General features: G+C 36.7%; 1 protein-coding gene across 8 annotated transcripts in view; it reads left to right on the plus strand.

The window, feature by feature from the left end:
- Kdm4c (lysine demethylase 4C) overlaps window positions 1–21974 on the plus strand; it is a 382463-nt gene that overhangs the window by 35580 nt on the left and 324909 nt on the right. For 6 of the 8 annotated variants that reach the window (XR_005733943.2, XR_013438119.1, XM_040285752.2 and 3 more), the window contains 2 exons: window positions 5611–5771; window positions 19049–19224. Coding sequence is in view for 6 of the 8 variants with exons in the window: in XM_040285752.2 (XP_040141686.2) it covers window positions 5628–5771; window positions 19049–19224 (320 nt within the window). In the remaining 2 variants the exon portion in view is untranslated. Of the gene's footprint in view, window positions 1–5610; window positions 5870–19048; window positions 19225–21974 lie in introns of those variants that run through there. The other 2 variants (XM_021728186.3, XM_040285750.2) reach the window with 2 other exon arrangements.

Genomic DNA, 21974 nt, shown 5'->3' on the forward strand with positions numbered 1-21974 from the left:
TTCTTAGTGTACTTGCTTTATATATGGCCATTTAGTTTAGGGGGTCTCAAAAACATTGAAGGCTAAGTCTGTAGAGGCAGAATTACAACATTACATCAGAGTTATTGTTGTCAGTCACTTTGGGGACTCGGTCTCTAAAGAGGTGTAGCATTATTAAAAAAAAATATTGCATCATCATCATCAGCTGAAATTGTGGTGATTCTTGTGAAATATAACAATGTTTTTTCAACCACAAAACGTTACTGCAAGAGCCTTTTAAAATTATTCCCTCTTGGATCAGAGAAATAAAGGTAAAGGACAAAGAAGAGGGCTTGGGGATTTAATTGTAATAACATGATTAAGTTTAATGATAAATGTGGATTAGGAAAAAGTATAACTGCTTTAAAAAAATATTTTTTAGGTGTAGATGGACAACACAATGTCTTTATTTTTATGTGATGCTGAGGATCGAACCCAGGTCCCTCCTGTGCTAGGCGAGTGCTCTACTGCTGAGCCACAATCCCAGCCCCATAACTGCTTTTAAAAATTTTTCTTTTTTTAGTTGCAGATGGACACAACACCTTTATTTATTTATTTATTTATATGTGGCGCTGAGGATCAACCCCATTGTCTCATACGTGCTAGGCAAGAATTCTACCACTGAGCTACAACCCCAGCCCTTTAAATTACCTTTTTTTTTTTTTTAGTTTTAAATGGATTTTTAATTTTATTTATTTATATGCAGTGCTGAGGATCGAACCCAGGGCCTCACACATGCCAGGCAAGTGCTCTACCACTGAGCCACAACCCCAGCCCCCTATAAACTGCCTTTTAAAGTAATGAACATAAAAAGTCAACCCAAAAAAAGAAATGAAAATGGTTGTGTGTCCAAAAATGATCAATGCTACCAATAATAAAAAACATCGAATTTAATATCAAACTTTTTTTTTAGGTAGTGGGGTTAAAATTTTACTTAACTTTATGTGTTTTAAATTTTATGATAAACATATATTGACTTTATAGATTGGAAAATTTAAAAACCTAAGCTGAATCAAAGGTCAAAGACCAAAACTAACGTGGTGTGTTGGTGCATGCCTATAATTCCACTGATTTGAGAGGCTGAGGCAGGAGGATTGCAAGTTCAAAGGCAGCCTCAGCAACTTATTGAGGCCATAAGCAACAAGTGAGATTTGTCTTAAAATGAGACATAAAAGGGGGGCTGGGATGATGTTCAATTCCTGCTACCCTTCCCCCACTAAACCCCCAACCTCCCGCACATCTAAACCTAATGTAGGTCTATACTATATTAGTCTGATTATCTGATTTGTAGGCAAAACTATTTTTGTATTGTTGAGTAGTTATGCTAGAAAGAAAGAAAGTATATTTTCTAGTCCAGTTAGCAAACTGTGTCAAGGGCTGAGATTTAATTTTTTTAAAAAAATTATTTTAGTTGTAGATGAACACAAAACCTTTGCCTCACTATTTATCTATTTATTTATCTATCTATTTATTTATCTATCTATCTATTTATTTATTTATTTATTTATTTATTTATTTATTTATTTATTTATTTATGGTGCTGAGGATCGAACCTAGTTCCTTACACATGCTAGGCAAGCATTTTAGCACTGAGCTACAACCTTAGCCTGAGATTTAATTTTAATCACTATTAATTTGCTGCATGTCTTAATAGTCTCTGCTTCATTTTCTTGTCAGAGCCACTGATTTGTTGCACAAACCAGAAATCTTGACTCCTGTTCTTTTCACTTCTGTTAGGAAATTTTGTTCACAGTATATCATATTCTGCAATCTGATCCCTTCTTATTGCCCACCCCTGGTTGAAGCTGCCTTTTTATATTGTCTGGTTTAATGTAAATCACCTACTTGCTCCTCTCTCTGCTTCTGTCATTGTCCTTTCTTTATACAACAGTCACAATGATACTAAGTGTGAGCCAGCAAACTTTTCTGCTCCAGGTCCTCTAGAAGTTACCTTAAAAAACAGAGTCATTTCCTTGAAAGAAAAATGCATGTTTGATTTCCATGAACTGGATAGATAAAAGGGGAAGAAGCCCAAGGTTCTTATCCCACTGAAGGTAGTTTGCCAAACTCCTCTCTCCCGTTTTTTCTCTCATTGTTTTTACTCTTAATTACCGAGTTCCCAGTATATATCACGTCCTTACTATTTATTTATTTATTTATTTATTTGGTATAGATGGACACAACACAAGGCCTTTATTTTTATATGGTGCTAAGGATTGAACCCGGATCCTGCCCGTGCTAGGCGAGCGCTCTACCAATGATACACAATCCCAGCCTCTCATCCTTGATATTTCTTACGCACCCAAAGTCTCCTTCCTTGCTGTTGCCTCTGTTGAAAATGCTCTTCTTCCAGATATTTGAATGACTAATTCCCTTCTTCAGGCCTCTCCTGAATTTCACTTTCTCTAAAATGCTGTCTTTGGCCTCCTCTGTGTGAAACAGTAACCCTCTCCTTTGTGTTTCTTCGAAGAATTTACTACTTATTGTCTGTTTCACTCCATTAGAATGAGGACTTACTGACTGCCCAGCATTTAGGTGTTCAATAATTATTTGGCGAATGACTGGATGAATTTCCAATTTCTTTGTCAGTAGCTTCTTCTGTCTTGAGGAATACGCAGGCCACTCATGTACTTTGGCCAGGGGGAAAGGAACCCTACTTTTCATGGACCAAATGTTTCTGTGGGCTTCTTCCTTTTTCTTACTGCTCAGATTTTTCTATTCTAATAATTTTTACCAGTCAAGCAAATGAATCTCTCTCTCTTTTTTCTTTTAAATAACATTTCTGTGTTTGGGATTAATGCTTTCCTTTCTTCGAATTTGGTATCATTTTATATAAATACTTTAGCATTTAGGTGCCTCTTCCATCATTCAGCTGGCAAATAATTATTGCAGCAGACCTTGTGAGACAGGCTGGGTGCCAGGCTGTATGCCAGGGCTCAAAGAGATGATGAACCTGCCCTTCCCTTGAAAGCTGATAGTTCAGTGGGTGGTTGGTAGTGCTAACAGTTGGGAGAGGCAAGTGCCATAATGAAGGATGCAGAGAGGGAGGTTAGACCATGAGTGTTTCATCCAGGTAGTGCCTGAGTGTTGGGAATTTCAAGGGTGGGTGGGAGTTTTCCAGGTGAGGAAGCAGGCAAAGGGTACTCCAAGGAGAGGGAATAATGGGCAGAGGCACAGAGAGCTTTACTTGTTAGAGAAGCACAAGTCAGTGAGTATTGTTGGAGTGTAAAATATAGTTGCCTCTTTGTATCTGAGTACTCTGTGCTTCAGTGAATTCAACCAAGTGCAGATCAGAAATATTTGAAAAAAATTTTGTATTGAACATGTCGTCTTACTATTCCCTAAACAGTACAGTATAAAAACTATTAACTTAGCATTTGTGTTATATCAGGTAGTATAAGTAATCTGAAGACTTAAAGTATACAGGAGGTTGTGTGTGAGTTATATGCAAATACTAAGCCATTTTATATAAAGGACTTGAGCATCCTAGGATTCTGGTATATCAGAATTTCTATTCTAATATTCTTTACTAGTGAAGCAAATTAATCTCTCTCTCTCTCTCTCTTTTTTTTTTTTTTAAATCATAGGGGAGAGGTCCTAGAACCAATCCCTTATGTATCCAGAGGGACAACAATGATGTAGGCACTGATGGTAGACAAGGCAAAGTTACACAAGGGCCAGATTCAGCTGCTTGTAAATAATTACATGCTTACTGTGTAGAGTGAGAGTTTCATTCTACAGGTCATGGATTTGCATATGTGTGCCTATGTTTATATAAAGGGAGATTGGGTAGGGAGGACCTGAAGATTTTTTTCTTTTGTGTGTTCCCTTTCTGAGAGAAGGAGAATCCAAAATATTTTCTGCTATTTATTAATATATCTCCATGCAGATTTTTTCCCCTTTATATTGTAAATTCCTAAAGGGTGGCAGGGTTTAATTTTTATGTTCCCTGTATCTCCTCACTACTAATATTGTGAGATAGATGGTTCATTTAAACTCCCTTCCTTCCTTTCTGCTAGGGATTAAACCCAGTACGTTGCATATACAAGTGTTCTATCACCAAGCTACATCCCCAGCCATGTGCACTTAAATTTTCTTTAAGTAAATAGTTACCACTTCACTACTTTTTTACATCTCTTATTATCCCATAACATGTACTCCTCTTTTATCTGCCCCATCCTTCACCTCTTAATCTATCTATCAAGGAAGTTAAATTTATTAAGAAAAAAAAAAAAGCAGGGGCGGGGGAAAGAAAGCTTGTTTCAAGAAGATTTGATTTGTGCTGTCAGATGCCAGATCTTATCACTGAACCTACATGTGGATTGGGGTGGAATTCCTTACTGAGACAGTCACTCCAGTGCTTTTTATGTTTTTAGTTTAATTTTTTTTTTTTAGTTGTAGATAGACACAATATCTTTATTTTATGTGGTGCTGAGATTCAAACCCATGCTTATGCATGCAAGGCAAGTGATTTACCATTGAGCTACAATCCCAGTATTACCAGTGTTTTTTATGTACTTGCATTCCCCATGCTTGGCACATGTTACGTACTGAATGAACATTGTTGAAGGGATCATCTCATTCATCTGCAGCAAGATGAGGTTGGTGTTTTTGTAGAAAAACCTCCCTTCTGTAATTTTTGCTTCCAAGCTCTAGACACACTAGACTCCTCTCCATTCTGCAGTATTTCTAGATTCTCTGCTACCTGGAGTGCTCATTCTGTCATCTGACCAGCTGCTGTATCTGCTTATAAGTCTTTTTTTTTTTAAAAGAGAGAGAGAGAGAGAGAGAGAGAGAGAGAGAATTTTAATATTTATTTTTCAATTTTCGGCAGACACAACATCTTTGTTTGTATGTGGTGCTGAGGATCGAACCCGGGCTGCATGCATGTCAGGCAAGCGCGCTACTGCTTGAGCTACATCCCCAGCCCCTGCTTATAAGTTTTAACTCTGCTCCTTTCTGAGGAAGTGATTTCTGATTAGTCCAGGTGAACTTAGTTGTTTCTTCTTGTATACTTAAAAAAATTTTTTTTGGTTCAGTTTCTGGACGGTGAACTTGGAAGGTAAAGAGTTTGCCCATTTCTCTCTTTCTAGTACTTAAGCATGTGGCCTGGTGGTTTTGTTGAATGATTGATGTGTACATTATTATAGAAAAGCTTGTTATGATAAGCTGGAAGGACACGTGAGTCAACTTGTGCTAGGGATGGTGAATATCCTCCACTCAACCAAGATGAAACCTTTATACATGTGTGCATATGAGTATGAGGGAGTCTTTCAGAACAACACCTTTCTAACTCTACAGAGTTAGAAAATTCATTTTTACTTGGAAGGATTTTGAGAGACCAGCAGTACAGTTCAGTGATTCAGTGCCAAGAATAGGAACTTGGCAAGAGGAGACTAGAAACTATTGTTTTTTGTTTTTTTAAAAATATTTTTCTCAGGGCCCAGGGAGAAATGTAAGAGGGTGGAATACAGTGGAAATATCTAAGAGCAAAGTTCCTGCTGAGGGTGCCTACATTTTATTTGGGAGAAAAATACCACTGACCTTAACACACATAATACAGTGCCAATGACTGTGTCCTTCTCTCTGCAGAGACTGCCCTAGCCATCATGGAGGTGGTGGAGGCAGACAGTCCTCTGAATCCCAGCTGTAAAATAATGACCTTCAGACCCTCCATGGAGGAGTTCCGGGAGTTCAACAAATATCTTGCATACATGGAGTCTAAAGGAGCCCACCGAGCAGGTCTTGCAAAGGTGATTATGCTCAGATCCTGGCACGAGAAAGGATCACTTGGCCTTTAAATTGTGTTCTTAATCTTCACGATGTGGGCCGTTGTTTCTTCCTAAGGAAGGTATTTGTAATATCTTCGTTTTTGTTAATCCATGTGGAGCACTTGAAAGATAAATAATTAACTTTTTTTTTCCAACTATTTATACTATGTTCTAAAGCTTCTTCTTTTTTCTTCTCTTTTCTTTTAAAATCAGGGTGGCCTATGGAAATCAGATATCCCGTACAGGTTTTCAGAGGTGTGAGAATATTCATGGTTTTCATCAGTTTCTCATAGAATACATTTATTTATTTTTTGATACTCAGAATTTAACCCAGGGGGTGCTTAACTACTGAACCACATCCTCAGCCTTTTAAAATATTTTTTATTTAGAGACAGGTTTTTGCTGAGTTGCTTATATTCTTGCTAAGTTGCCAAGGCTGGCTTTGAACTCACTATCCTCCTTCCTCAGCTTCCCAAGCTGCTGGGGTTACAGGTGTGCACCACCATGTCAGACCAAGAACAATGATTAACCTGAAGCTTCATCAATACTCTCCATCCCCTCTCCCATTCTTGCTTTGTTCCTTCCATTTTTCTTTGTTTTTAATTAAATTAATTAATTAATTTTTATGGTACTAGGGATTGAACCCAGGGCCTTTCATATTCTGGGCAAGTGCTCTACCACCCAGCTGCATCCCCAATCCTTTTTAAGAAAATATTATTTTGAGGGGCTGGGGATGTGGCTCAAGCAGTAGCGCGCTCGCCTAGCATGTGTGCGGCCCGGGTTCGATCCTCAGCACCACATACAAACTAAGATGTTGTGTCTGCCAAATACTAAAAAATAAATATTAAAAAATTCTCTCTCTCTCTCTCTCTCACTCTCTCCCACTTTCTCACTCTTTCTTTAAAAAAAAAAAATTATTTTGAGATAGGGTCTCACTTAAGTTGCCAGGCTGGCTTTAAACTTTTGCTCCTTCTGCCTCAGTCTCTGGAGTAGCTGGGGTTACATGTGTGTCCCATTGTGCCCAACCTCATTTTATTTTTTTGATATAGCAGATTTATTGAGATATAATTTATATACCAGATAATTTACCCACTTAAATTTGTGTTTCAGTAGTTTCTAGTATTTCCACAGTTACATAGCTATCACCACTATTGAATCCCAGAAGATTTTCATCATCCCAAAAAGAAACTGTACCCATGGAACAGCCATTTCCTATTTCCTTCTAACCACCCAGCATGAGGCAACCAAAATCTACTTTGTCTCTCTATGGATTTTTCTATTCTTTTTTCTTTTTAGTATTTATCAGATGTGAAGAGTGTCAATATGTACGTGACACTGTGGCAGGTGGTGTGTGTGTGTGTGTGTGTGTGTGTGTGTGTGTGTGTGTGTGTGTGTGTGTGTGTGTGTCGGGGCCATGAGGGGCCAGAACTGATCAAGACTCTACCTTCAGGGGCTGGGGATGTGGCTCAAGCAGTAGCGTGCTCGCCTGGCATGCGTGCGGCCCGGGTTCGATCCCCAGCACCACATACCAACAAAGATGTTGTGTCCGCAGAGAACTAAAAAACTAAAAAATAAATATTAAAAATTCCCTCTCTCTCTCTCTCCCCCCTCTCTCACTCTCTCTAAAAAAAAAAAAAAAAAAAAGACTCTACCTTCATGGAGCTTATTATCTGATGGTAGGATTTTTAGGGTGATGAGATAGGGACATTTAAGCCAAGACCCAAAGGAAGTAAAGAAACCAGCCTTCTCAAGATACAGTGACAGAAAGAATACTAAGTCCAGAGGCCGGGAGGTTGGCCTGAACTTCATGCATGGAAGGATTAGGAAGGCAGTCAGTGGAATTGGCACCCAGGGGGAAGAGGGTATGGTACAAAGAAGCCATATGGTATTGGGCTTGTCCAGCTTCACAAATGCATAAGAAGTTTTATTTTAAGAGCAGTCAGAAGCATTGCCACACTTTAAGTGGGAGAGGGAGGTATGGTGATTGCTTATTTATTTCTTCTGCTGTTTTTGTGACATTATTTTGAAATGATCACACTAACTTCTATGAGAAGAATGAATTTAGAAGTGTGGGTCATGGGAGACAAGAGTACATGTAGGTTGTCTTTATCTAGTGAGGAGCTTATGGTGGCCTAGACCATTGAAGAAAGGCAGACGTGGTCTTTGGTTTAGTTGTGTTTGAAAATACTCATCTTTGGCTAGGTGCTGTGGTGTACTTGGGTAATCCCAGCAGCTCAGGAGGCTGAGGCAGGAGGATTGAGCATTCAAAGCCAGCCTCAGCAACTCAGAGAAAACCTGTCTCTAAATAAAATGTAAAAAAGGGCTGAGAATGTGGATCACATTGTGGTTAAGTGCCCCTGGGTTTAATCCTTAGTACCAAAAACCAAAACCTCATTTTTTCTTATTCTTATAGATGCCAAATAACAGCCTGAAAAGATCATGGTAGTAGCTGGGTGTGGTGGTGCACGCCTGTAGTCCCAGAGGCTCAGGAGGCCTAGACAGGGGAATCGCAAGTTCAAAGCCAGCCTCTCCAATGGTGAGGTGCTAAGCAACTCAGTGAGAACCTGTCTTTAAATAAAATACAAAATAGGGCTGGGGATGTAGCTCAGTGGTCTAGTGCCCCTGAGTTCAGTCCCCAGTACCCCCAAAAAATCGTGATTTAAGAACTGGAGGTATAAATGAGTGCTCAGGGCCATAGGGGTGTTATGAGTACTATATTGCCTATTTGAACCCATAGATCCAAAGTCAGAACTTTAAAAAATTTTTTCAATAAGGTTTTTAAAAATTTTAATTTTAATTTTTATTTATTATTTTTACTTATATATAACATTAGGATACATTTTGACATAATCACAAAAGCATGGAATATAATTTGCTCTGATTCAGTCCCCAGCATTTCTCCCTTCCCCTGAGTTAGAGCTTTGAAAGAAAACTGTGTTATGTCATTTATCCTCTGACCTGCAACCTAAGATGATTTATGTGTCCTTTCTTTTTCTTTGTGGTGCTTTTTTCTTTTCTTTTTTTTTGTGGTGTTGGGTATTGAACCAAGGACCTTGTGCATGCAAAGCAAGCACTTAGCTGCCTGAGCTACATCCCCAGCCCCTATGTGTCCTTTCTATATTGGATATCTATATATCAGGGTCTTACCAAATGCTTAGGACCTCAATAAGTTGTGGAAGCTGGGTTTGAACTCGAAATCCTCCTGCCTCAGTCTCCAGGATTATAGGCATATGCCACCATGCCTGTCAGGAAATCTGTTTTAATTTAAATCTTTCCCTGGAAGAATTATTTTTTTTGTGCATGTTTTATTATTGTGCTATATTTTAAGTTCGTAATCTGGGTTTCTGTAGATTTGTCACTGTTTGTACATAAATCCCTGAGCCCTGGCAGAGACCACTGCTGGATGTATCCACTCAACTGCACCAACATAAAGGGCTCTTTTTTACTGCTGTGAAGGTCAAATAGTGTGGAGAGCTGATAAAAAGAGAGAATTTCCTGAACAGCAGAATTTGTTGTTCAGGTCCTCATCTGGGGACCTGATGCTACCTATAACCCAATTTTTACTGTTTCTGACATCTGACCCTGGAGGTCTGTCATTTTGTTATGTATCGTTAAGGATCAAAGTTCCTCCAAGAAAAGTTTAAAAAATTGGGAATATTAAGTTAAATATTAACTAGGAATGGGTGAAAGTTGAAACAAAGAGAAAGTGAAAGTTTATAATGAATTTCTCAGATGAGCTATCTTTATTTTAGCTTTTTTTTTTTTTTTTTTTTGTACCCAGGGTTGAACTGAGGGATGCTTAACCACTAGCCACATCCCAGCCTTTTTTAGATTTTATTTAAAGACAGGGTCTCACAGAGTTGCAAGTGCCTCCCTAAGTTGCTAGGGCTGGCTTTGAACTCATGATCCTCCTATCTCTCTATCTTCTGCTTCCACTTCCACTTCGCTGGAATTACAGGACTGTGCCATCGCTACAACACCCTTCTATAGTTTCTTTATTGGGTTAACTATTTAAAAAACCCACTCAGTTTTAACACCTCAGACCCTCCAGATTATCTTTGAGGGAGAAATAATTTTTTAATTGAAGAGAATGAATGTATTATTTCAGAAATACTTGACATAAAATTTTGATCATGAACTTGTAATGGGTTAGCAAGGATTTGGGGGAGGGGATTGTGCAGGTCTGTCTCTTTGCCTTGGACTCTGAATGCAGCCCTTGTCCTCTCTCCCTTTAGTTTCTTAAAAGCATATACTGTGTTCCACTGAGATTTAGTAGAATAGCTTGTGGTAAGGAGGCATGTTCAGTAACTTTAGAAGAGGAAGCAGCAGCTACCCTCACAAGGGAGCTGCAGGCACATGGAGTACACCTGTGCTGTTCCTGGTTATTATGAAACAGAATAAAGTTAATGAGAACTACAATTAAAAGACACACCTGAGTCCAGAACAGCTTCTCTCACTTCCTTAAAGTAAGATCGTTGGCAGAGTTGGAGACATTAATTTATTCAATCCTGTAATAATTTTCTATAACTTATTTTAGGAATATGGTGAACTATTTGTTTCTAATCATTTTTGCTACCTTTTATGTCAAGTCACTTGAACTCAGTTTTATTGGGTTCCCCTCTTGTTCTAGAAACTGCAGCAATAATAACTGTGCAGAACTGTACTGAATCAAATCAAATGGTAAAAATCAAGACTGCATTGATGTAGCTGGTTTGTTTTGGGGCTAGCCCTGGGGAACAGAGCCACCTGTGAAGTTCTTTGTTAATACATTTTTGATAGCATTTTTAATGAATTGGTTTTAATTTATGACTTGAAGGCAGTGGAGTTAAAGTTTTATTTTACATTTTAAACATTAAAAATATCTTAATGTTCTTTCTGAATTCTTTAATTAAAAGAAAATAAATACACAAGGTAACATTTCGAGTTTCTGTAAATTTATTGTATTTGTATGCTTTCCTCATCCAATTATTTCAGAACTTTTTTTTTTTTTTTGGTACCACGGATGGAACCCTGGGGCACTCAACCACTGAGCCACATCTCCAGGCCTGTATTTTGTATTTTATGTAGAAACAGGGTCTCTCCCTGAGTTGCTTAGACCCTTGATAGGTTGCTAAGGCTGGCTTTGAACTTGTGATCCTACTCCTCAGCCTCTTGAGCCACTGAGATTATAGGCTTATGCAACTGCTCTCAACTTGTCTTGTTTTGGTAAGACAGGGGCATATATTTGACTCTATACCTAATATTAATTATTTTTATATTTGGAATAAGTTTTTATTTATTTTTTTATTGGTTGTTCACATTACAAAGCTCTTGACATATCATATTTCATACATTAGATTGAAGTGGGTTATGAACTCCCAATTTTTACCCCAAATGCAGATTGCAGAATCACGTCGGTTACACATCCACAATTTTACATAATGCCCTATTAGTAACTGTTGTGTTCTGCTACCTTTCCTATCCCCTACTATCCCCCCTCCCCTTCCCTTACATCTTCTCTCTCTAAACCATCAACTGTAATTCATTTCTCTCCTTGTTTATTTTCCCATTCCTCTCACAACCTCTTATATGTAATTTTGAATAGCAATGAGGGTCTCCCTTCATTTCCATGCAATTTCCCTTTTCTCTCCCTTTCCCTCCCATCTCATGTCTCTGTTTAATGTTAATCTTTTCTTCCTGCTCTTCCTCCCTGCTCTGTTCATAGTTGCTCTCATTATATCAAAGAAGACATTTGGTATTTGTTTTTTTAGGGATTGGCTAGCTTCCCTAATATTAATTTTTGATTGATTAATTAATATTAAATAATGACTTGAATAAATCCCCATGTTTTTTGAATTGCTTAAAAAATAATTTCTGGTATAGAATAAGTTTGTGTTTATAATACTTTTGTTTTTAATTAAAAAAAATTTTTTAGATATTGATGGACCTTTTTTTTTTTAAAAAAAATTTTATTTTTTTACTTGTAAGTTGGTCACAATATCTTTATTTTTTTCTTTATTTTCATGTGGTGCTGAGGATTAAACCCAGGGCCGCGCATGTGCTAGGCGAGTGCTCTACTGCTGAGTCACACTCCCAGCCCCGAACCTTTATTTTTTATTCATTTATTTATGTGGTGCTGAGAATTGAACCCAGAGCTTCACACATGCTAGGCAGGTGCTCTGCCACTGAGCCACAACTCCACTCCCTTCTTCCCTTTCAGTGTGTTCTCATGGTAATATATCTTATTCAAATTCATATAGTATGATTATTCATGCTTTTCAAAATTATTAAGTCTACATATTCAATAACATATATTATAGGTCTGAATGTTCTCATTTTTAAATGATATGCGTTGGAGGAAATATTGCAGATGAAAATTAAGTTTAAAATTGACAGCTCATTTTCAGTTTGTTTTTTTGAGTTAACAAGTCTTTTATTTATTACTTATATAACATTGAACATGTTACTCACCCCAACCCCAAGTTTCTTTATCCTGTGAAGCTTAACACAGAGCTTTCACAGTTGTATATTATAGATCTAAATGTAAAACAAAACTTTAACGCTCCTTGAATATAAAGTAGACTGTCTTCATGTGCTAGTGTAGGAAAGTTTTTTTTTTAACTGAACATTATAGCAGTACCTATAAAGGAAGAAATGAAAAAATGTGATTATATTAAAGCTATGAACTAAAGTTTGTCAAAAATTTAGGGAGGGAGATTGAGGCAGGAGGATCATAAGTTCCAGGCCATCCTCAGCAATTTAGTGAGGCCCTAAGTAACTTGTTAAGACCCTGTCTTTAAAAAAAAAAAAAAAAAAATTGGCTGGGAAGTACTTCAGTGGTAAATTGCCCTTAGATTCAATCCAATCTCTTAAAGAGAGAGAGAGAGGATGAAATAAGAAATGCTACTCCTAGTAGTGCCTGATCTTAGTACCTCCATCAGCTCCTACAACATTTATTTTAAATCAGTCATAATTCTTCCTCAGTTGAAGTCAGTGGGACAGGTGAAGACTGCAATAGCAAATATTCTTAATATCCATATATATATTTTCCTTTACTCTTCCAAATATTTTTTAATATTTTAATTTTTTAGTTGTAGTTGGACACAATATCTTTATTTGTTTATTTTTATGTGGTGCTGAGGATGGAACCCAGGGCCTCGCACGTGCTAGGCGAGAGTTCTACCGCTGAGCCACAATCCCAGCCCCTTCTAAATATTTTAATGTGGCCACATCCATATTCCTTTTTCAGAGTTGCTCTTTTTGCTGCATATAATATTTTTTGATGAACAAGACAGTGATATGGAGACCATGCAATGATATCTATTCATTCTAAATCTCACCTAAATAATGCAAGAGTGGCAAAACAAAGATATCATAATCTGAATTACATCCACAGCTCTTTTTGTCTTTTATGAGGGAAAGTCTTGCTGAATTGTTGAGATTGGCTTTGAATTTACATTTCTCATGCCTCAGCCTTCCAAGTTGCTGGGATTGCAGGCATATGCAACCATACCTGTACATTTCTTATTTCTTAAGAAACTTCAGGTTTTGAAAAAGGGAATAACAGCTCAACTATGTGTAATTGAAATACATATAAAAAAAGGAATATTGTTTTGGTCTACTATACAACAAAAGCAGAACTAAAAGATTTAGTCAAAGAGGATTTCCAAAGATTCAGCATGTTACCATTTCTTTCTGTATAAATTTTCCCATGAAGTAGACTATTTAGAGTCCATAGTTTTTATTTATTCAGTGGTTGGTGTACACATGGAGTGTGAAAGAATGGATGCTTTATTTTGGCTGCAAGAGCCCTTAACTACAAATTGTGGAAAGATAACTACCACTGAATATTATTAGAAAGCTCCAGCTGGACAATGGGGGTTACTTGACTGCAGACTTCTTTTATGAAGTACATCCTAAGCAGCACACACCTTAGCAGAATTTTGCAAAATCAGAAGTTCCACAGAAAAGAGAGGAATTCAAAGACTTAACTAGGGGCCTAGTGAAACCACTACTGGTTAAAATTGTTATATTAGCATGGTAATAGTAGTTTTTAAAATGGTTTTTTTTTGTAATTTAAAAAAATTATTTGTTCTTTTTAGATATACTGTAGAAGTTTTCTTTTTAGTAAAGGAGAACTGAAATCATTCCATGTTGATATATAAAATACTTTTGAAAAATAATGTTTTTCACTTCTGTGTTTTAAAGTCAATATCATAGAACAATCATGATTTTTATTTTTGAGATAAAGCTTGAAAAAAGGGTTCAGCATAGTAATGTCTAATTTTGTTGCACTGTTTTTTATGGTGTTGATTCCCTGCTGTCATAGATTTTTTTTTTTTGAGAGAGAGAGAGAGACAGAGAGAGAGAGAGAGAGAGAGAGAGAGAATTTTTAAAAATATTTATTTTCTAGTTTTCGGCGGACACAACATCTTTATTTGTATGTGGTGCTGAGGATCGAACCCAGCACTGCACACATGCCAGGCAACTGCTCTACCACTTGAGCCACATTCCCAGCCCTGTCAGAGTTTTTAAAAAATTTTATTCAGTTGGCCAGTTCCAGAATATAATGTCTCAATGAGGATATACTTATTATTCTGTAGTGAGACATTTGATTTTTTTAAAAAGGGGTCATTCATACTACTTTGTATGTTAAGCACCAGGTTAGATAATAATATTGTCTAGGATGAAAATTTAGTGTGCTAAGGAAAATGGGGCAAGTTGCTTACTCTTGAGGAGCTGTGCTAATTCTGTCAGACTGGGATCTTGTCTGCAACTTTAAGAAACTGTTGCAGTAGGCCTTTCCATTTGACTATTTTTTTTTTAATTAATTGACATTGAAATTTCAGATCAGCCCACTCTGAAACTTTAAGGGTACCAGATATTTCTATGCTGTAGGATTTCTTTAATAGTTGGGTTCATTTAGACAAAATCATACATGGATGGAATTTAATTTACTCCATTTCAGACACTGGTGGCTGCCATTCCTTTCCTTGTCCTTCTCAGTCCCTGAACCCTGTATTCCCCTTAATTGTTGCTTTTTTAACCAGGGATTGAACCCAAGGGTGCATATCTGAGTCACATCCCCAGCCCTTTTTATATTTTATTTAGAGACAGGGTCTCACTAAGTTTCGTAGAGCCTTGACAAGTTACTGAGGCTGGCTTTGAACTTGAGATCCTCCTGCTCAGCCTCCTGAGCCCCTGAGATTACAGATTATGAGCCACCATGTCCAGCATTTATTGGTGCTTTATAGAAACACATAAAGGTAAATTTGCTGTGGTATATTTATACATGTACATTGTGGAATTTGGTCAAATTTACTTCCCATTTCCTCCCCTTTCCTATCTTTCCTCCCTACCTTGATCTCATTCTTCATCTCTGACCTTCCCTGTATCTAGGATATCCACTCCAGACCCCCCCCTTTTTTTCCCCCTGTACTTTGCTCCAGTTTCCGCATATGAGAGAAATGTTCGATCCTTGGTTTTCTGAGTCTGGCTTATATCTCTTGGCTAGGTATTCTCTAGTTCCATTCATTTACTGGCAAATGCCATGATTTCATTCTTCATGACTGAGTAAAACTCTGTCATGTGTACATGGCACATTTTCTTAATCCATTCATCTATTGACAGGCATCTGGGCTGGTTCCATAAGTTGGCTATTGTTAATTGTGCTGCCATACCGTTAATGTGGCTGTTTCAATATAGTATGCTGATATTAATTCTTTGGGATAAATACTAAGGAGTGAGATAGCTGTGTTCTATGGTGGTTTTGTTCCTAGTTTCTTAAGGAATCTCCAGAGTGCTCCCATAATGGTTGTTCTAATTTATAGTCCCATCAAAAATATATTAGTGTATCTTTTCCCCCCCTATCCTTGCCAGCAGTTATTTTTATATACTTTTTTTTTTTTTTGGTACCACCGATTGAACCCAAGGGCGCTTAACTACAGAGCCACATCCCAGCCCCTTTTGTTTTTATTTTGAGACAAGGTCACACTAAGTTGGATCTTGCTAAATTGCTGAGGCTGGCTTTGAACCTGTGATCTTCCTACCTTAGCCTCTTGAGTTGTTGGGATTATAGGCATGAACCGCCATGCCTGGTCTCATTATTGTTTACATTCTTGATAATTGCTATTCTGACTAGAGTGAAATGAAATCTTAGTGTAGTTTTGATTCGCATTCCCCTGATGTCTAGCTATTTTGAACTTTTATCTTATGTTTCGTCTTGTGTTTCTTCTTTTGAGAAATGTCTGTTTAGTTCTTTGTCCATTTATTGACTGTGTTATTGTTATTTTTTGATGTTAAGCGTTTTGAGTTCTTTATGTATTCTGGATATTAATCCCCCTATTAGAGAAGCAGCTGGCAAAGGTTTTCTCCCATTCTGTAGGCTCTCTCTTTATGCTCTCAATTGCTTCATTTGCTTTTGGAGGTTTTTAAATTTGATATCATCCCACATAATGATTCTTGGTTTTATTTCTTGAGCTTTAGGGGTCTTGTTAAGGAAATTGATGCTGCACCAGTATAATAGAGTGTTAACCCTATGTTTTCTTCTAGCAGTTTATGATGGAGGATTTCTGATAACATTGAAAGACTTTAAGCAAACAGTAAATTCTCTTTCTTGTGCTTTAAAAATATTGAATTTCCAAAGTAAGTCATTTCATTGTAAGTATTGTAAGGCCAAATAGTTAGGTTCAGATTGAAATATAATTTATTACAATTCTAAAGGGAGCAAAAATAAAGTGAAAAACATTGAAAAAAGTTTTCAACATTAGATTTGATATTTTCCCCCCTCCAAAACCATAATGGCAAATTGTGTTCTTTATCCTGTTAGAGTAAATATTCACTTGTTTTTAAGACCTTTTTCTTATCATTATCAGTGTAACACAGATGAACACTTTATCTTATGAATCTTGTTTCAGGAACTGGGCAGGCACCTAGGGCTGGTGACACACGCCTGTAATCCCAATGGTTTGGAAGGCTGAGGCAGGAGAATTGCAAGTTCAGAGCCAGCCTCAGCCATTTAGTGAGGCCCTAAGCAACTTAGTGAGACCTTGTCTCTAACTAAATTTAAAAAAGGGCTGGGGAAGTGCACCTGGGTCAATCCCCAGTACCGTCTCCCCCAATTTTTTTTTTCAAATAATATCTTATTCCAAAACAGGTTTATCTGTTTTCTAAAGCTTTGTATTTTTCATTATAACCTAGAAAGATTTTTGAGTCTTCCATTTCTTTGATACTTGGTACTAGGGATTTAACCTAGTGATGCTTAATCACTGAACCATGCCCTCATTAGCTTTTTGTTTTTTGAGATGGGGTTGCCCAGGGCCTTGCTAAGTTTCTGAGGCTGGCCTTGAACTTGTGATCCTCCTGCTGCAGCCACTGGAGTTGCTGGGATCACAAGTATGCTGCACTGCACCTGGTTTGTCCCACTAATTTCATTGCTAGGGGTGTCTCTGTATTTATGTATATCTTAGAGATCCCTGTGTGCGTATGTACCAGAAGATATAAGAATATTAATAGTATTATTTCCAATAGTCATTAATTAGAATAAGCCACATGACCATTGGCTCATTGAAAAATGTGTACATTTAAAAAAAATTATACCATTACAATGGTCACCAGTGTACAAATAAATATTTATATAAGGGAATTGGTGGGAGTGAAAATTTATGCGCTAATCTGCATGGGTCATCATATTTAATTCTCACAATGTTGGGTGAAATATAGAAGATAAACCTTTTGAAGAGCATATACCATGCTTACATTTTTATACATTTAAAAACTTGTATTTAGAAATGCTTACTCATGCATAAAATTAAAGCCCAGTAACAAATTGGTTACCCTTAATGCTATCATCTACTTGCTTTTTGTTCCAGAGGGGAAATGTATGGAAAAGGGTACTTGGAGAGCTGCTGGGGTACTAGCAGTATTTGGCTTTTAATTTTTATTTTAATTTAATTTTATTTTTTTAAAAGAGATAGTGAGAGAGGGAGGGAGGGAGGGGGAGAGAGAGAGAGAGAGAGAGAGAGAGAGAGAGAGAGAGAGAGAATTTTAATATTTATTTTTTTTTAGTTATTGGCGGACACAACATCTTTGTTTGTGTGTGGTGCTGAGAATCGAACCCGGGCCGCACGCATGCCAGGCGAGCGCACTACCGCTTGAGCCACATCCCCAGCCCAGTATTTGGCTTTTTACACCTGGATATTTGCTTTCTAATAACTTGCAGAGCTACATATTTTTATTTGTCATTTACATTTCACATATGGCTGCTATATTTTAAAATAATTATTTAGAAAATAGTTTTTTCTAAAAAATATAAATAGCTTCTTCTAATGTGGAAAAATTGCAATCATAAATTGTGACTTCATAACTTTGTCCCTTGTCATTTTAAGTCATCTGAATTGTGCTGGGGTGAACTCAGGTCTTTGTCCCTGTTAGGCAAGTTCTACCAATTGAGCTACATATATAGCCTCTGAATATGTATTTTCGATTCTAATGTTTCTGGATCTTTTCTCTGTTAGTAATTAAGTGTTTCTACATTATGGGAAAACAGTGGTGTGCTAAGCTACCACATTCTAGCATGTGAGAGCTGATAGTTCATTTCCCAGCTCCAGGTTTCGTGATGACATATTGGTAGGTTCAGTTGGCTCTGATAAGAGTAGAAATGGAAATACAAATCAAAGTTTACCCATCTTCTCAGAAAGCTGGTTTTTAAACATTTATTAGTACACCACTATCCTATTTGCTACATTGCATAAGAGATCTACAAAGAAAATAACAGTTAACTAAATAGTTATTTATTTTTCTCATTAGTGAAAGTAGCACATTTAGATAAAATTCAATAAAGGCCATCTTCTTTGAGGAAGAAATGATTTATGGGCACAATTTCACCATCTCTTATGAGGCAGGGTCATATAATGGCTCAGTGTCAATTGTGTTATAACGGTTGCAGTTTGAATTTTAGCTCAACCTGTCTTTAGCCATTTGAATTTCATTACAGTATTTTCTTTTGTATATCTTTTGATTTTATTGTTAAAATCAAGCTATTAATAGTACCAACTTAAAAGTGAGTTAAAACATACCAGTATTGGATGTAGGGAATACTCAGTAAATTTTACTATTAAAAGTATCATTTTTTTATTGCAAATTTTCATTTTTTTCTCTATATTACACATTTGTCATAGAGATTCTGAGAAATTTCTTCCATTGTAGATGGTGGGATATAAAAGCTAAATAATTACTTGGAATATTTTTAAGATAATAATTTATTATTATTTTATTTTTAGGTGATTCCCCCTAAGGAGTGGAAGCCAAGACAGTGCTATGATGACATTGATAATTTGCTTATTCCGGCACCAATTCAGCAGATGGTCACAGGGCAGTCCGGACTGTTTACTCAATACAACATCCAGAAGAAAGCTATGACCGTGAAGGAGTTCAGGCAGTTGGCCAACAGTGGCAAGTGAGTAGATTCAGTTTGCTATTTCTATTTCTTTTAAAAAAGAAATGAACATAATAAGAAACTAAGCAGACAGCAGAGATTATAATGAAAAGAAGGAGACTCATGTAAACATTTTAGCCTTCATTTAACTGTTTCTGCTCATAAGGTGGTTATTTACTAAAATTTAGCTTAGTGTTATGGAAATTATTTTACATTTTATTATTTGTAAAAGCTAGCCAAGAGCTCTACTGCTGAGCTACATCCTCAAATCTGCCCTGAGTTTTTGATTTATGTTTGTTAGGCAAAATTTTCTTTGTGTGACAGCACTAAAATCACACACAGACGTGTGTGTGTGTGTGTGTGTGTGTGTGTGTGTGTGTGTGTAGGTAGAGAAAGAGAGATTAGTAATTTTAAAAGATTTAAAATTTTTTTAAATTGAATTAAAAAAATAAATTACAGCAGAATGCCATTACAATTCTTATTGCACATATACGGCACAATTTTTCATATCTCTGGTTGTTTATAAAATATGTTCACACCTTAAAAAAATTCTTGAATGTATTTGAAGACCTCCATTATTGTATTAGTTATCTATTCTGGATAACAGATTGTTCCAAATTTTAGCTGTTAAAACCAATTTATAATTTTATGGAGGTCAGGAATCTGAGAGTGGCCTAGCTTGGTGGTTCTGGCTTAGGGTCTTTCATGAAGTTGTAGCCAAGATGTTGACTGGGTCTGTTTGTCATCTGAATGTTTCCTGGAAGAGCCTGTTTTAGAAGTTCTCCCCTTTTGAGGCTATTGGCTGGAGTCCTCAGTTGTTTGTGAAATGGACTGCTCCTCATGTTGTAGCAGATGGCTCTTCCATAGCAAGTGATCCAAGAGAGCGTTACAAGATGAAAACCACACTATTTTCTCATGACTTGTCCCAGAAGCAACACACCGTCACTTCTGCCATATTTTGTTTGTTCTAAGCTAGTTGCTAAGGGGAGGTGAATGAAGTTCTACTTCTTGAAGAGAGGACTTTTGAAGGATTTGTGGATATATTTAAAAATAATTACAGAATAATAATTCTGATATAGTTAGGCCTTATATAACAACATTAATATGTCTAAGCTGTTGATCTGTACTTCCTTCTTGGCACAGAAGTGCTTTATACAATTATCTGTTGATTCCCTCAAGAGCTCAACTGTGTTTTATCCCTATTTTACAGAGGAAACTGAGTTCCAAAAAAATGCAGCTTCCTGATTCTCTGTCCAGTTTATGTAGCTTGATTGATTGATTGATTGCAGTACTGAGAAATGAACCCAGGGCTTCACACCTGTTAGGCAAGCACTCTTACATTGAGCACTGAACTACATTTCCAGCCTTTGTAAAAATTTTATTTTGAAACAGGGTCTTGCTAAGTTAACCCACGCTGGCCTCAAACTTGCAATCTTTCTGTCTCAGCCTCCCAAATCACTGGGATTACAAGCATGTGTCCATACCTGATTGCTTATATAGGGTTTAATAGCCAAATCTAGATTCAGACCAGGTAGCCTGGTTCTGGGGCTCACTTCTTAAGAGTCTGCTATGGAGAGTAAAATGTTCTGGGTGGAAGGTCTGAATGAATCAGTTTTGAGCAAAATGACACAGAATTTGTAGAATACCTGTGGTTATTTGGGAGTGTATTAGGCATGGAATTTGTATCCAGGATTCATTAGAATCAGGTATCAGGCAAGTGAATTGGTCACTTTTCTAGTTTAGAATCAGCATTTATTTCAAATATTTAAAGGCATTAAAATTTTATCTCAGTGGCCAATATCAAGCTCTTTCGAATTAAGAGTTTGAATAAAGTGATCCTGATTGGGTATACAGTGATAGATTCTGTAAGTCTGCTTAAATAGTGTAAAGCAATTTAGGACTTCATTTTTCAAAATCTAAGAAGTTACTCTAGAAATCCTAATAAATGACATTTCTGCTGCCTTTCTCTCCTTTCTTCTGTCCTGTGATCTGTGGTCTGGGGAATAGGGATGTGCATATGTTTTTATCATCTGATTCTGGCCTCTGGTTAGCTTGTTTAGCTTGTCTGGAATTCCTGGTACTTCTGGAACCTACAAATAAATGTGGTGGAATAATGTGAAAGTAAAGTTGCTTTCATGCCCATCCTTTTTATTGTTGGCTGTGCAGTGAGATTCTAGTATACTGGGAAAATCAGTCAGTTCTGTATTTCAAAACAGTTATTAAGTAGTGTGCTATTATATAGCTAATCAGTTTGGATTTTCTACTCTAGTGAATATAGATGTTGATTGATCTAGTCAATATAAAATATTTCTTATTCTTTATACCGCTAAGCAACTATTTCACCTTCTTTCATTGTTTTCTCAATTTGTTTTTTTGATTTTCTTAATGAGGAATTTTTTTCTTGGATAAGATTGTTGCTGGGGATGTGGCTCAAGCGGTAGCGTGCTCGCCTGGCATGAGTGCGGCCTGGGTTCGATTCTCAGCACCACATACAAATAAAGATGTTGTGTCTGCCGAAAACTAAAATAATAAATATTAAAAAATTCTCTCTCTCTTAAAAAAAAAAAAAGATTGTTGCTAAAAATTCAGAGAACTAAGTTCTTTCCTTTAGTTTCTATGTGAGAGAACTGTTAATATTAATAATTTAGTGTACTTTTTTTGACTATTTAATGTACAATTAATGTTTTTTTTTTACACTAATAGGATAATAATATACATATTATTCTATAACCTGCTTTATTCAGTTAGTGCAGATTTTAATTTCAATACAT

The sequence above is a fragment of the Ictidomys tridecemlineatus genome, chromosome 4 (genome assembly GCF_052094955.1).
Source record: "Ictidomys tridecemlineatus isolate mIctTri1 chromosome 4, mIctTri1.hap1, whole genome shotgun sequence".
In the NCBI taxonomy this organism is placed as follows: Eukaryota; Metazoa; Chordata; class Mammalia; order Rodentia; family Sciuridae; genus Ictidomys; species Ictidomys tridecemlineatus.